The sequence below is a fragment of the Triticum aestivum genome, chromosome 4D (assembly GCF_018294505.1).
Source record: "Triticum aestivum cultivar Chinese Spring chromosome 4D, IWGSC CS RefSeq v2.1, whole genome shotgun sequence".
NCBI lineage: Eukaryota > Viridiplantae > Streptophyta > Magnoliopsida > Poales > Poaceae > Triticum > Triticum aestivum.
The window spans coordinates 315262940-315279160 of record NC_057805.1 but is presented as its reverse complement, the minus strand read 5'-3'; the positions used below and the strand labels follow the sequence as shown (position 1 = coordinate 315279160).

Genomic DNA, 16221 nt, shown 5'->3' with positions numbered 1-16221 from the left:
CCTCCGTTCCCTCCGTTCCATAATGTAAGACATTTTTTGACACTACGTCTTACATTATGGGATGGAGGGAGTAGTTTCTAATGATGTTACTTTTACTACTTATATTGTTGTATTCATATTTATGGGTAGTTTCTGATGATATTATTTTTACTACATACTCCTTACGTTTCTAAATATAAGTCTTTCTAGAGATTTTAATATAGACTACATATGAATGTATATAGACGTAGTTTAGAGCGTAATTTATTCATTTTGCCGAATGCACTTCATATTAAAATATCTAAAAATTTATATTTAGGAAAGGGGAGTATAATTTACATTTTACTTTTTGTTAAAATTATGGTTAAAATACAGTGAGAACTAGTAAACCCGGACGAAGATAATAATAATCAAAGATGTTAATAGTATAAGCATCATCGTGTTAAATAAACAATTTAAGCCAAACCAATCTTGAGAGCGATAAATTTGCCAAGGCACGCAAGCTAAATGGCAAATATCCACCAGGTCCCTTCAATCCTCCTTTTAAAGGAGTATAAATAAATACTGATCACCACAAGCAAAAATCCCCTTCCCAGTTCCCACCCTCTCACATCCACACCAGCGGAAAATAGTAGTAATCCCCGCCGCCCAACCCCCACCCTCCCCGGCGCGTGCGCTTGCGATGCTTCCGCGCCGGCGTCGGCCACGGGTGGTGCAGTGATGGTGGGCTTCTTCCGCAGCGGCAACCTTGCCTCAAGGGTGTTCGACCGGCAGTTTCTCTCTCCGCGCCCCGGCGCAACCGTACGCTTCTTCCTCCTTCCTCCCGCCCCGCTAACCCTCAGAATTGGTGATAGGGGTAGTGCCCTTGCGACTGTGGGTACGCGGAGGGCGGCCGAATGCGGCTGCTTTCCTTGCGTTAGGGCGGGCAGAGGGTGGTGTCGCTGTGGTTGCCGATTTCTTCTTTTACAAGAAAAACTTTCGATCTATTCATCAACCGTCAAGGTAGTACAAAGAACACTAGAAGTAGAAAGTATATCCAGGTCCGTAGACCACCTAGCGATGGCTACAAGCACTGGAGCGAGCCGAAGAGGCGCCGCCGTCATCGCCCCTCTTTTATTAAAGCCGGGCAAACCTTGTTGTAGTAGACAGTCAGGAAGTTGTCGTGCTAAGGTCCCATAAGACCACCACACCAGAACAGCAACCACCACCGACGAAGAGAAACGTAGATCGGAAAGATAACATGTAGACACACAAAGAGATGATTCACCTGAATCCACCAAGGACAAACGCCGACCGAATCCCGCGAGATCCGCCCGAGACAAACCTTCACACGCCCTCCAAGTATGCTAGAAACACCATAGGGACGGAGACTAGGCGGGGAGAACCTTATTCCATCTTCAAAGAGCCACCGCCGCCTCGCCTCTCTGAGCAGGACACAAACCCAAACAAAACTAAAAAAAAACATGAAAAACGGACCCCCCGCCAGCAAGGGCCGAGATCCACCGCACCTCCATTGCCCTAAGACCACAGGAGACGAGGTAGATCGACGGCGGCACCGGCGGGAGGCATGAGAAACCCTAGCCAAAGCCGCTGTGGTTGCCGTTGCTACACGTGCTTAGCCTTTGGCCTCTGGGGGGTTTGTGGGTGGGGCGAGGCCCCATTTTTGGGGTTCTACTGTTGACTATGGTACTCCTGTCTGTGTTGTAGTATGGAAACTGTGGCTAAGATATTTGCCAGAGATATCTAGAGTCTAGAGCTAATGACACCCCTGGTATTAAGCCATTTTTATGCTACACAGTGGGATACATAGAAAAATATTAATGCGACAATGTCACGCTTGTGAATAAGTATTAGCTCATAAGCAGTGAAATGTCACGAAAAAAATAAGAGGTCAAATGTAGTAGGCAATGCTCCAAGTGAACTGACAACTTTCCACCTATCACCTTAACAAGTTTAGGGTAATCTGTACAACAGGGGCGGTGCATGATTATCTTATCCCTATGACTTAGAGTCTTAGACAATTATCTATGTCAAGTAATTTAGTTAACTAGTTTATGGTTCGGAAAGCAAAACAATGGTGTAGGATGTCAAGCTTGAAACTGGGTTTGAGGAATAATGCAACAAAATCCTTGGACTGCTGAATTGAGAGTATTTTTTTGGGAGAGTTGTTATGTAGTGCAGTACACCTATCAAGCATGAACAGATAAGTGAACAATTGCCTAATGTGTGAACTGAAAATAAAAATACATGTAATATGGATGAATTTGTTATTGCATGTGTCCATAATCTAGGATAGATCAAACATGCACAAAATCTACAGACTTGATGTTGTGACAATACTAACTTTTAGATAAAGATATTCGTTACCCAAGATGGGGAGTGTAACTGTCAAAAGTTAAAGTTCAAGAATGTAGGCTCATATCTTTCTATTAGGTAGACATAATTCACACTTGTTGCTGTATATTGTTGATGACCAATGTGTGTTGTCTTCCTGTAATTATTGGAACTCACATGCTTTGGTGTTCTAGCTTGCTCTTCATATTGAGTCTTGGTTGTGAACTTGTGATGGGAGCAAATTTCTGCAACCTTTTTATTTTGCAACTTAAGAAGATCTAACTGGTCTTTCTTCTCCTTCTCTTTTCCATTGTTGACAGGTTAATACTGTCAGACAATTCTATGAGAATTTGGTTCCAAGTTACACTATATACGACATAGATTGTCCAGACTATTCATTTCGCAAGTTCACCGATGATGGCAAGTATCTTGTGGCCTTTAGTCGAAACCACCAAGATTTGATTGTGTACCGTCCCATCTGGTTAACGTTTTCATGCCACGAAGAATGTGATTCTCATGATCTTCCGGCCAATGCAGAGAGATTTGAGAGTTTCTTTAAGCAGCTCTACTCAATCTCACTTGCATCCAGCAATGAGTACATTTGTGAGGACTTTTTCCTTTACATGGAGTGCCATCAATATGGCTTATTTGCAACGTCAACTGCACGAAGTAATGAATCAAGTGTCACTGAGGGTGCAATTCACGGGGTACCATCAATTGAGAAAATAACTTTCTATCTTGTAAGGTACAGTTATCTATTTGTCCTGATTTAGGAAGAATGCGGCTTTAAACTAAAATATATTCTGTAACCATGCTTTCCTACATTTGGTGGATTAGCACATCTGTATTTGTGTTATTAGGCTAGAAGATGGTGCAATACTAGACGAGAAAGCTTTCTGCAATGATTTTATCAATTTGGCTCATAGTATTGGTGCATACTTGTATGAGGATCTGGTTTGCATTGTCTCTCTTCGATATCAAACAATACATGTCCTACAAATCCGAGATTCAGGCAGCCTTGTTGAGGTACGGAGAATTGGTGCATTTTGCCGGGAAGATGACGAACTATTTCTTTATTCACATGGCCAGGTACATGCAAATGTTTGTATTTTTTAAGATTGCTGAGTCTGCAGTGTGTACATGGGTTGCATTCATTTTCTCATATTTGTTTCTTCCGGTTTGCGATCTACCTATCAGTTATATGATCACTTTTGGAACATGTGTGCAACATACCACATGGTTTAGTGAGACATACAATTGTAGTTTATCCGGCAATATAAATCTCTGGTTTACTAGCGAACTCTCAATTTTTTATTTGATATTCTTTACAAAAAAAGACTTTCGCCCCGCTTTATATATAAAGCAACGATCAACAGCACCCGGTACAAACGCATGCCCGCACAACACACGCACACACACCCAAGGCAGGATACATAGGCGCTGAGCCCAGCAACACCATCCCTAGCACTACAAGAGCAGCCGGGGGCTACAGCCGTGAACACGCCACCGCGAAGAAGTGAAGCCGCATATGACGAACCGTGGGCTCCAAGGCGGCGCCTTCAAGAAGGGGATGACACTGGAGCGCCGCCACCGCCCGATCCGAGGATCAGAGTTTCCTCTGGAGCAACATGATGGGCAATGAGAGCCGCAACGACGCCTTCAAGAAGGGAGCAAGCTTTGCCGCCGCCGGTCCGTCCGAAGTTGGAACAGGTTTTCACCCCGGCCACCACTCACCGCCATCGAACGCCACACCCTGGCTACCACGCCGCCCACACGCCGTGGCAACCGGGCAACACCAAGCCGCGGGCTCTGCCCATGAGCACTGCGGACCCACCACCAGGGCCGCCGCCCCGGCATCCAAGACCTTGACACCACCTCTCCCAAGACCCGCCGCTACCCCAACCAAAGATACGAGCGGAAAGGACCCGCCTTTCGCACCCCTGGGCTGCCCCCAGTGCCAAGACCCAATGGGCCGGCCAAAACTGGCGTCCATCGACCTGTCCTGCGGCACCGGGCGCGAGACGAGCTCGGCCTTGCCACCGGGCGCGAGACGAGCATGGTCCTGCTGCCGGGCGTGAGATGAGGTCAGTCCTGCTGCCGGGCGCGAGACGAGCTCGGTCCTGCTGCCGGGTGCGAGACGAGTGATGGACCGCAGCTGGGGATGGCCAACCAATGACGAAGATAGCGGCCGGATGCTGAGGAGATGGATCGAAGGTCCAACCGGGCCGCCTACAAACGAGCCGACGCCGAAAATCCAGCCGCCGCCGCAGCCGACCCGTCGAGCTGCCGTGATGCCGGCGCGGCGAATGGAAGCCGCCACAAGAGGGCCGAGCCGCCTCGCCGCCGCCGCCCACAGCTGGAGCAACAGCCACGCCAAGCCGGTGCCCCAATCTGCGCCGCCCGCCGGAAAACGCCAGATCTGGCCAGCACGCACCACCACCACCAACCTGTGCCACCCAAGGACGCCGGCCTACCTCCACCAGCCACCACTGCCACCGGAGCTACCGCGGCAGCCGGCGCGGGCCGCTCGTGGCCCGCGCCACCACCTTGAGCCAGGAGGCCAGATCTGGCCGGAGGCCTGCCCGCGCCCACCCACCTAAGACGGACGCAGCACACCGCCCCCAGAGACCCAGCCGGGTCTGGGTCTCTGGCCACCGCCCACGCCGCGCCCCAGCTGCCCCGAGCCAGATCCGGCCGGTCCTGGCCAGGGAACGGGTCGCACACGCCCGCTCGAGCAGACTCGCGGCGGCCACACCATGGCCAGCAGCAGCCCGCCACCGCGCCAGCGTACGCCGCACGCGTCGTCGACCCGCGCGCCTGCCGTCGCGCCAGAGGGCCCCGCGCCAGCCCACCACCCCCACACAAGAAGCTGTCCCGCGCCAGCCGCACACCGAACGAAGAGGAGCCAGTTCCCCGCCGCCACCTACGCCGGGGGAGGGAGGCGAGGAGGAGAGAGGACGCTGGCGGCGCTCTAGGGTTTGCCCCTGGTCGCCCGCGGGGACGACACGGTGGGCGAAGCGGGGGGAAGAAGAAGAGCAACCTTTCCCAAAAAACTAGCTTTGTGCGTTCGTTGTTTGATATTCTTTCGTTCATCTCTTCTAATTGTTGTCTGAAAAAAATAGTCTTTGTTTTACCCACATCATTTCTATACAGCAAATAGCCTTTGGAGGCTTGAGCAAACCTTCATGTCTGCAATCTATCATCCTTGAACAAGACTAATTGGAAATCGTCTGATATTGAACTTGTGAACTACGAAACTGATAATGGAGTTTATGCTTGCAGGCTGCACAAGGGAGTTCTTTTCTTCCTGGCATCAAGCAACGGTTGCTATCATTTATTTTCCACAAGACATGGAATGAGGAACCTGATCAGGCTTTGGTTAGATACTTAGCTATCTTACACGCCATTCATTCATTTGCTATGTGATCTTGGTCCGTGCTTTGCATTCTTACTCGCTTGGTTATTCCCAGGTTGATCTCAATATTTTGAATCCTCAAGTCAATTATGATGCTTAAAATCATCTCTAATTTTTTGCATTCACTGCTAAAATATTTGCACTCCCTGTCATTATCGTCTACAGTGAATCTTGCATCTTTTGAATTCTTAAAACAAACTTATTCTTAATTGCTTATGCCCCCTTCTTTCTTGGTCGTGTGGTCTTTGTTGTGAAGGAAAAATGTTTTATCTCTACTTGTTTGAAATGGTAATTTTTATTTGCAGAGGGTCCAGCACCTGAAGAAGAAATTTTATTTTCACTTTCAAGACTATGTGGATCTTATCATATGGAAGGTACCTATATATACTTTCAAGACTAGCTTAAATGAATCACAATAGCAGTAGGATTTTGCTCTGTTTTTGTTTTGCCTTGGTTCTTTCTTTCTTCTCTCTTCTCGTTATTCTTAAGTATTGGCTAGCCTAGGTTTTGTCTCCTTTTTGTTCCTGGTTTTGGCTGGTTTACTTTGTAAGTCTTATGCCTTCTCTGCAGTCTTCTATGTGAGATTTTTTTCTCCTACTGTCATCCCTTCATTTTTCTGTTAGATTAAAATTTTAAATTCTTCACTTACAGTTTTTGTTGTTCATTTTAGCTAGCTATCAGTAACCCAAGTATTTACAGGGACTATGTTGTTCACTGAACACATTGTTTTCTGCTAAAGAATTTTTCAAGAGGTGTTTATAACATGATAGTGGAACAGGTACAGTTTTTGGATCGCCATCACCTATTTATCAAGTTTGGTAGTGTCAATGGAAGGGTAAATCTATTTTCTCCTGCATCTTACCAGTATTTTATTCGCATCTTGTCACCATCTAATTGCAGATGCTCTAATATATTTCTTTAGGTTACTCGAAGCACTGATCAAAACCTAGCATTCTTTGCTGTGTACAACATGGAGACGACAGAGATTGTGTCACTCTATCAGGTATCCATGATCATCAGAATGCTGTTCAAGTGATTTGATATATTTTCCCTTGTGTTTGAACATAATACATAATTTGTCAGCAGAATTCTTCGGAGGAGCTGTATTCATTGTTTGAACATTATTATGATCATTTCCATGCAAATCCTCAAAATTCTTTGCATGAGAAATTTATCTCGTCCAATCCCAATAGTGTTCATGCTCTTGATCAACTCCGCACCATTAAAAGTAAAGCAAGCAGCCCCTCACAGGTAATGTTGATAACACAAGTCGTATGAATATATGATGCATTTTTTGTAAACCATTCTATTGATCTGTTCCATTTAAATGCCTCGACAAGATGTGAGGATTTGTGCATGTCGCGGCGCTAATGGTCTCCTTATTTCCAAGGATGATGCACTGATTGTTGACTGTACTGAAATGTTTCAACGTATTCTAGTAATACTGTAATACCATGCACAATTCCCACAATTGTTTTAAGAAAAGTGGTTTTCTTGGATATAACATACATAACATACAATATAAAAAACAGTTTTCTTGGATATTTATGTTCAGAATAAATTGCATAATACAAAGAGATTTTCTTGGATATAATGTGGAGAATTACAAATAATGTAGGGCTAGAATGAGTTGTATCCTTGCAGGTTAGCTTCCTGAGCATGCGTCAGTTCTAGTAGTACTAGAAGTCCAATTTGTTTCAGGTTTCAGCGAATCAACTAAGAAAAAGCAAACCTTTTTTTTTTAGCTTTAAGCTTATTTTCTGCTGGTTGTCATGCCTTTTCAGTTTTATATACCAACTTACATGAAGTTCCAGATGAGGTGGTATGCTTGTGAAAATGTTAGAAACCCATACCTTTCAGATGAAAAAAACTAAAGGTGTGAAACGGTCACTTGTTGCTGATGGCTTATTTCTTGATAATAACTATACTTACTACATATTTCTCATTTCTGTACGCTTAAGGCATCTGATTTGTGAACAATTTACCTCTTTTGTTAGAGGATGTAATGATGAACCTTTTGATGATTGCTAGTTTGCTACTTGTTTTCTGTCTAGCAGTTTGTGAAAAAGATGATGGCGTCATTGCCTTACACTTGCCAATCACAAAGTCCTTCACCATACTTTGATCTGTCAATTTTTCGTTATGATGAGAAGGTTTGTTCTACAGCTTGTTTGAATATATGTTATACAGTAGTTCCAGTTTGGCTAGTTTTCTGGCTTGAGTGTCATACTATAATATCTTGCAAGTGTTCACGTGCTTTTACTCGAGTCACCAACCTCTTTTTCGCTTTTGTCAAGCAATCAATATGGCCTCGGTAGAAAATTGAACATAAAGCACATGTTAATACATTATTAACTGGAATGTCTAAACATTTGATATTGTTGCGTTGGGCTTACTTTAAGTCTGTCATTGAACCTATGATTCTTCAAAACTCTGAGCAGGACATTGTATATCCTGCTATTTGTGGCATGTAATGTGTATAGCTTCTATCATCTTTGAATAAATAACAACAAAACAGAGATTAGATGTGCAGAGTTATTGCAAAAAAATAATACTCCCCTCATTCCCTTATACAAGGCCATTTCATATTTTTATGTCTTAACTTTGACCTCTAATTTTACCAACAAAAAGTGAGTTATATGCCATAAAAAGTATTTCATTGGATGCACATTTCAAAGAACTTTCCGATGATATATTTTTGATGACATTTAGTTCATATTTTGTTGACCAAAATTATAAGTCAACATTTGACACGAAAAACGAAGTGGCCTTGTATACAAAAATGGAGGGAGTACTGCAGAGCAGCATCTTATAAATTTTTTCTACTTAGAATGTTAGTATTAACATCTGACTTCTACATATTGGTTATACTTGAAAATGGAGCCGCTATGTTTTTTCTCATGTATCCACTTGTTATGACATTATTACTGCAAATAGATACTATGCACTGCACTGATGGTCAGAGGTCCTGTTGGCCTGGGAGATGATTGGCTGTTTGCATGTTGGTAACTTGGTGATGATTTTGCATATTAGTTGGGAGAGTGAAGATGCAGCTACATTGCCATTGAGAGGGGTGGTTGCTGGCGATCTGAGGAAAGAGAAATGAGAGAGTAGGTGCGGTTGGCATGAAGGAAAAGAGTGGTGCGGTATTAAATTTTTAGTTCAATTTATTTTGATGAGATCGGCGCTGAGAGAAGCAGTGGCAGGCGATTCAAATCGGGAAGGTGGGTCAGCAGGCTGCAATATTTCTTTTGTGGGTTCCAGCTAAGGAGAGAGTAGTGGGTGCTAAGCACTGTTGCTAAAATGCAAGCTTAGCCCCTGCATGAGGTTGGGTTGAGGTGTAAGTTTAACCCCTCCTACTTCGCAGAAGGCCTGGGTAGGCTAGATATTTCTTGGAAATTTAGTATCCCTGCTCCTATACAATGTGCGAGTTGTTTATTGATATAATATAACACTACATTTGTTTTCGACCAATGGCTTTTTCATTGCTGTAGTAAAGTAGTAATTTAGCTCAACGCTTACCTATGCAATATGAGGGTTTCCATCGTGATGAGTAATGACAGCAATGGTTTAGATGTGTCCAACTTGAACTTTCTAAATCATTTTTATGACATTCCATTACTTTGTTTATCTTCTCGATTTTGTCATACTCAAGTGCATGATAGTAATTTTCCCTTCATTTGATATATCGTGTACTTTCGTTTCCTTGTTTGCAGCTGTTTTCAGCAATTGATCGGCATAGGCATTGCACAGAGCATCCGATAAAATTTATATCAGTGAGGCAACCAAATGTCGTCAAATTTAAGATAAAACCAGGTAACTCTTGATCCATTGCTGTGACCAAGCATCTAGATTCTAGAACTAGGGTGTGTGGAACTATATCAATTTGAACTTGTATCCGCATGAGAAGTCAACATTGGTCAAGACTTATTTGCTCAAATTCTAGACTGTGGCAAACTTCGTCGCACTCATCCTCCGCAATCATGTTGTGCATGATCACACACACTATGATCACCTCCCACAACATCTTTGGATCCCATACTTTTGCAGGTCCTTGAAGAACCGCAAAACAGGCTTGGAGCACTCCAAATGTCCTCTCCACATCCTTTCTAGCTCCTTGTCTTTTGGGCAAAGTGAGATCTTTCTCACCCCTTGGATCAGAGATGGTCTTGACGAAGGTCGCCCATGAAGGATATCTATCATCACAAAGATAATATAGCCCGTGTTGTAGTCATGACAATTGATGGTATAGTTGCACGGAGGAGCTTGTCACTCACACAACCTTGCAAGCAATGGAGGCCGCTGCAACAAGTTGATGTCATTGTGAGACCCATGCATCCCAAATAAAGAGTGCCAAATCTAGAGGTCTTGTGATGCACGTGCTTCAAGAATGATGGTGGGCTTCTTACAATGGCCTTGACATTGCCTCTGTAGAGCATATGGGCAATTCGTCCATAGCCAGTGCATGCAATCCGGAAATCCAAGCATACCTGGTCACCCTCTTGCTTCTGATAGTGCCATGAGTCGTGCGGTGTCTTCGGCAGTTCATTCTCCCATGTACTTCGGTCCAAACATCTTGACCACCATAGTAGCAAATCTGACCATGACTCGAGACATGTGCTTTCGGACATCCGGAGGTACTTGTCCCACGAATCCGCGGCCATGCCATAGGCAAGCATCCTCAATGCAGCCATGCACTTTTGGTAACCAGATAATCCAATCTTTCAAACGGCATCCTTCTTCAAGATGAAGGTAGTCATCATAGGCCCGGACACCGTTGTAGAGGTGATCGAACACAGTTCAGCTCATCTGGAATTGACGACGAAAATAGGACTCAAATAGCGCGTCGGGGACAAAGTAGTCCACCAGCATCATATGCCCCCCGTGCCCTATTCCGCTTCATCACTTGATGTCCCTTGATCGATCTCCGCATGTTGGGCATCTTCAATAACCGCATGCATCATCGTCGTTTCATCCTTATATTCATTCTCATCTAACGAGGACGTATCTATGAACTCGGCGTAGAAGTACTCTGCGGCCGAATGCATAGTGTTTTGCTTCAAAGTAAACAATAAAAACGTCAATAAATTTGGCTATGGCATTTGGCCGAACACTTGCCGGGTACCATGTCCGCCATGAACGGCAATGTGCAGGGCATAGGGTACCTCGGCGGTAGCCGTACCGGGGATGGAAGGGAGGCATAGGCAAAGTTGGAGCTGGCGCTCGGGTAGAGCGGCAGAGGTCCGGCAAGGCCTGAACGGCGGAGTGGGTGGTTCAGTGGCGGCGTGGGTCTCGGACTACACGGATACAAACAAAGGGGAGGGACAGAGTGAGAAAAGCGGGGCTTCGGGTGGTTTTTTGTGTGGGCCATGGGTGTCAGACGCCTACCCGGTGGCTGTCCGGGTGTTCGCAAACCTCCCCAGCTTGCTTCCGTTTTGTGAGAATTTGGACGTACAGACCGGTCCGCGGACATTTGATGCACGGCGTTGGATGGCACAAAGTGTCCAGTCTGCGCTGGACGTTTACGGGCGTTTTGATGCACGGTGTTCGAGATGTCCGTATCTCTTTAATTCAAGCAGCACTTGTCCCTCGCTGTCAGGGAGGCTAGCGGTAGCACCCCCACCTCCCATCTGCTGCTGCCAGTTTTTGAATTGGTGGAGGGAAGTTCAATGGGGAAACGTACAGGGTAGGAAAAAAAAATCTGAGCGGTGGGTTCCTGTACAGAAAAAAATCTGAGCGGTGGGTCCCCAATGGGTGCTAAATGTTGGAACAAATTTGGTTTCCTTGGACCCTCCTTGCTTTTTTTTCTTAGACCCGCCTCATGCTGCTTAGACTGTTTATTTTACTCTAAGCACCTCCTCTAAGCACCTTGCATTGTACAGGGTCTAACCTGACCAATGAACGGTTTTGAGCTCCCACAGCGTAGTGATGTAATCATGAAGGCAACATGACCACATCAGAGCAAGCCAAAACGTAAGAAATCTCACCTGACTTTAAGGGTGCAACTGGGGCGGGCCTTTCTGCTAGGCCGTTAGCCCGCCCCACAAATAAGTCCGGCTAATTCTCCCATGGGATGCGACCGGGTGGGAATCCCGCGGCACCCCAGCAGACGCGGCTGCGTGCGAGTTCGTCCATGTCTGGGCGCCGGATCTGACCACGGAGTGAGGTCTCCAAGAACGACGGCAACAGGACGCTGTTGTGTAGAGCAGAGCAGTACGCTCCCGGGCGATGGACGTGCGGTTCCGAGACGCATTGACGAAGCGGGTGTTGTCATCTTCGAGGGCAATGGACGCGTGGATTCGAATGGCTTGATGAGCTGGTTGGTGTCGAGCTTCAGCAGCTGATGGACATTGTACTGTCTGTCAGGCTTCGGCTGCTGCCAATGAAGCCGGCGGCAGGGTGAGTGCGGGAAAAAGTGAAAGAGAGAGCGAGGAATAAAACAGAGATGGCATGTGGGCCCAAATGATCAGGGAGAGGAGTGAGTAATCCCGGTTGGGAACCGGGATCGCCCGTAACCCGGTGCAACAAACAGGTCTGGGGTGAACATCGGCTGGGATTGATAAAAATAGGGTGTTGATTTCAAGGATTTCGAGGTAAGGGTTCGATTCAGGGGGTGTTTGGTTCCAGAGATTTTTTTGTGTTGGGACTAGAAAAAGTCCCTAGTAAACCAAACAGGGTGGGACTTTTTTGGGACTTTTTGCTAAAAGTCTTTAGAAGCACCTCCTTAAGAGTCTTTTTCAAAAAGTCGTAGGGACTAGAAAAAGTCCTAGGACTAGAGAACCAAACACCACCTCAGACTTCGGGTATAAATTCAAGGTTTATTTCAGACTTATCTCATTACTTCGGGTACAAATTCAAGGTTTATTTCAGACTTCTCTCGTTACGTAATCCACCGCACCCGCCCCGCTTGCATCTTGACCTGACTTGATATCACTTTCGGGACACTGGAGGGAAATTATTTGTACATTTGCTTTTCTAAGTCTTATTTTGTTTTAGTAGCATTTCTTGAGTAACTTCACGTGCATATATCTCCCTTTTCTGCAGGGTCAGATTCTGGTGCTTCCGACAGCCGAGGAAAAAGAATCTCTTCCTTGTTTCACCCATTTTTCCCGCTTGCACTGTCGATTCAGCAGACAAATATGCAGCCAACTGTTGTCAATGTACATTTCAGGAGATAGAAATATTATAGTCGTTGCCTCAATTGTGTTTGGCTCAATAGAAATTTTGGTCATCTGCAGTACATGTTTTATCTGCTGATCTTACTATAGGAGAAAAAGAAGTGGTTTTTGCTTGTTCACGTGTTAATACCGAAATTGTTGGAATTAATTAAGCATGTTTAATTAATAGGGAATCTACCCTTATCCTAACCGACTTGCGGTTCATCCCCACAGAGACGTAGTGTTTGTTCGCTAGGAACCGACGTCTCTTTGTACCATCGCGTCCTTTACGGATGTATATATTGTAACTTTTCCATCGGTCAATACAAGAGTTAATTTGCGATTCACTTCATTCGCTATAACCTTCGAACATGTTGTCAGCACGCTCGCTGGCGGAGCAATTGCGTGGAGGCTCGTCCGTGACAACGCGGAACCAGCGGCAGGCAACGCCTTCCGGCGTGTGGTGCGAGGGCGCCTCAGCCCTCAGAACGGCGTGGCGGCGCAGTTCTACAGCCGGAAGACGACCAACGCCTCCCTGTGGGCTACCCGCGATGCGGCGCGTTCAACGCCCGGCTCCTCGAAACGCAGTGCCGCCTCCAACGCACAGCCGAGGAATGGCGCCGGTCCAGCCGCCGAGCCGCGCCCGCATTCGCCTAGGCCCAGGCTTCTCCACGGCAACGCGGTGTTCCCGGCGGAGGGCGGTGGCCACGCGCGGCGCGCGACCTGTGAAGTACACGCGTGACCGTGGCTCCCGGCAGCGCGTCCTCAGGCGCGGACAACGGCCAGCGCTTGGAGCGGTGGCTTCGTCCTGCACGGCGGCTCTGCGCTTGCCGGCATATCGCGCGAGCGCGGCGGCAACATGGCCACGTCGGCTCCCAGCCCGTCGGCGCTCAGCGCGGCCGCCCTACAGTTTGGATGCGTCACGCTCGACCTCTGCTTCCCAAATTGCGGGCGGCCCATGGTGCAGCCATGCCTGCACTCGAAACAGGATTTCGCCCCGCTTTATTTATAAAGCATATGCCCATATAACCACATCTCAAGCACAGTTATAAACGAAAAATGCTGGAGCCACAGCACAAGGATGCCCAAATGAACGAAGAAGAAACACAAAGCCACCAGGGGCAAGCTACGAAGCCGGAGAGCGTTCGGAGAACCGACGCGTGGTAGACACCAGGGCATCCAGGAAAAGCTGAAGACGATCACGATCCCTCGGCCTAGCGAGCGGATGCCAGTGTTGCAGGAAGGCAAGAAATTTGAAGAACGAGTCAGAAGCACGTCGCGGGAACTCCCGCTTAATCACCATCTTGTTGCGAGTAGTCCAGAGAGTCCACATCATAGCTGCGAAGATGAGCCAGAATAGTCGGCGCTTACGACCAACCTGAGTGGCTATAACCTGCAGGTTAGGGCCATGTCCTAGAAACGGGAACGCGTGTATAAGCACAACATTCATCCGGCGAGATGCAGGGATGCCCAACCCACCTCGGTCCTTCGGCAAGCAAATGTCAGCCCACTTCACCATATGGTACTCGGGCCGACCATCTCCTGTTTGCCACAAAAACCTAGCCAGCTCCTTGTCAAAGGAGTTATGCACACCTTCGGGAAGGATGTACATCCCCATCATATACATGGGGAGGCTGGCAAGGTTAGAGCTAATGAGGACAGTTTTGCTATCCTTAGAGGTGAACCTACCACACCAGGGCTCCGCACGGGACGCTACTCGTCCCACAAGCGGATCATACCCACTCACCAAGATCCTGGACTCAGCCAGGGGCATCCCCAAGTAAGATATGGGGAATGTCGCCAGCCTACAGTTGAGGTTATCAGCAATCCGAAGCTGGTCAGCTTCAGAATAGCCAAGGACCACCACCTCGCTTTTATCAAAGTTAATCTTAAGTCCAGCCATTTCCTCAAAGCAGAGCAGCAGGAACTTAAGATTAACAATGTCCGAGTCCGAGCCTTCCACCATAATCATGGTATCATCCGCATACTGCAAGTGAGTAACCCCCCCCCCCATCCGGGATGAGGTGACTAACTACACCCATAAGGTGGCCGGCCAACTTGGCCTTATCTAAGATGCCCGCAAGGGCACCAACTACAAGGTTGAAAAGCAAGGGGGAGACAAGGTCCCCTTGCTTTACCCCTCTGGAAGCCTGGAAAAAGGTCCCACTTCGCCATTGATGTTGATTGCCGTGTTCCCAAATCTAACCAATTGCATGATCCAGGAACACCACCTCTCGTCAAAGCCGCGCCGTTCCATCACCATCCTCAAAAAGGACCAATCCAGCCGGTCATACGCCTTCTGAAAGTCCAATTTGAGGAAGACCCCCTTAAGCCCCTTCGACGCCACCTCATGGACGATCTCGTGAAGGGCGAGGATACCGTCATGGATCCGTCGGCCCTTCAGGAACGTGGACTAGAGGGGGTGGGCAATCCTTTCCGCCACCGGGGATAAGCGAGTTGCGCAAACCTTTGCAAAGATTCGCTCCAACACGTTGATCACCGTGATGGGGCGGAAGTGCCGAATATCCGTCGCCCCAACTACTTTGGGGATCAGGGATATGACACCATAGTTAATCCTAGCCATGTCCAAGGTTCCTATATAGAACTCATGAAACATGCGCATAATGACCGGGCGTAAGATCTCCCAGAATTTCTGGAAAAAGACTACCGGGAGACCATCCGGTCCCGGGGCCGAGCAAGCCTTCATAGAGGCAATCGCTCGACCCACCTCCTCAGGAGAGAATGGGAGAGTAAGATCCGCATTCTCTGCATCGGAGACCTGGTCAGCAAGCGGCCAGAAGTCAGTGCAAAGAGAGAGAGACGCTTCCGTGTGGCTCAGCCGAGAACAGCTCCTTATAGAAGGAGTAAATATGGGTGGAGATGTCCTCTGGGCTTTCCAGAAGAACATCCCCGTCCCAAAAGAAAGCGATGCCTGCTCAGGCCCCTGCTCTTCGTCGCGCATCCACGGATTCCGGCAGTCGTCCGGCACGGCCCGGAAGCCAGCGGCTGGACATGTGCCCATGCCCCATGGACGGCGGCAGCACCCACCGGCGCGCGAGGCCCATGGCCGGAGGATGCAGCATGGCGCGATGACTGTTGCGGCATCCAACGGACACCCGCGAACTCCAGCACGAGGCATAACAGTGCCCGCGCGTGGCGAAGGCCTCAATCTCCCTGTAGCGGTGGTGGTTTATGTGTAAAGCTAACTCCGAATTGATTGATTCTTTTGGCCACACAGAGCATAAGAGTAAAATGCATCGGAAGTCACTGTTTTTGCACGGTGTGCTCACTTCGGTCACCGTACTTAGGGATACATGCAATACGGTCATTATATAC

General features: G+C 47.5%; 1 protein-coding gene across 5 annotated transcripts; it reads left to right on the top strand.

The window, feature by feature from the left end:
* The first annotated feature begins 545 nt into the window (after nucleotides 1-545).
* On the top strand, nucleotides 546-13232 carry LOC123097641 (light-mediated development protein DET1). Of its 5 annotated transcripts, XR_006447397.1 has the most exons (12): nucleotides 546-780; nucleotides 2634-3058; nucleotides 3174-3402; nucleotides 5596-5691; nucleotides 6034-6102; nucleotides 6507-6563; nucleotides 6651-6731; nucleotides 6815-6979; nucleotides 7786-7881; nucleotides 8762-8952; nucleotides 9445-9544; nucleotides 12773-12922. XR_006447397.1 is itself a non-coding variant. In XM_044519436.1 (11 exons), the coding sequence occupies exons 1-11, from the start codon at nucleotides 700-702 to the stop codon at nucleotides 9784-9786; spliced, it is 1407 nt and encodes a 468-aa protein (XP_044375371.1). In that variant the 5' UTR covers nucleotides 546-699; the 3' UTR covers nucleotides 9787-12728. The 5 variants fall into 5 exon arrangements, 4 of the variants coding, with proteins under 4 accessions (XP_044375371.1, XP_044375370.1, XP_044375372.1 ...); XM_044519436.1 differs by lacking the exons at nucleotides 8762-8952; nucleotides 12773-12922 and adding an exon at nucleotides 9779-12728; XM_044519434.1 differs by lacking the exon at nucleotides 8762-8952 and having other exon boundaries at nucleotides 547-780; nucleotides 12773-13232.
* The last annotated feature ends 2989 nt before the right edge of the window (nucleotides 13233-16221 follow it).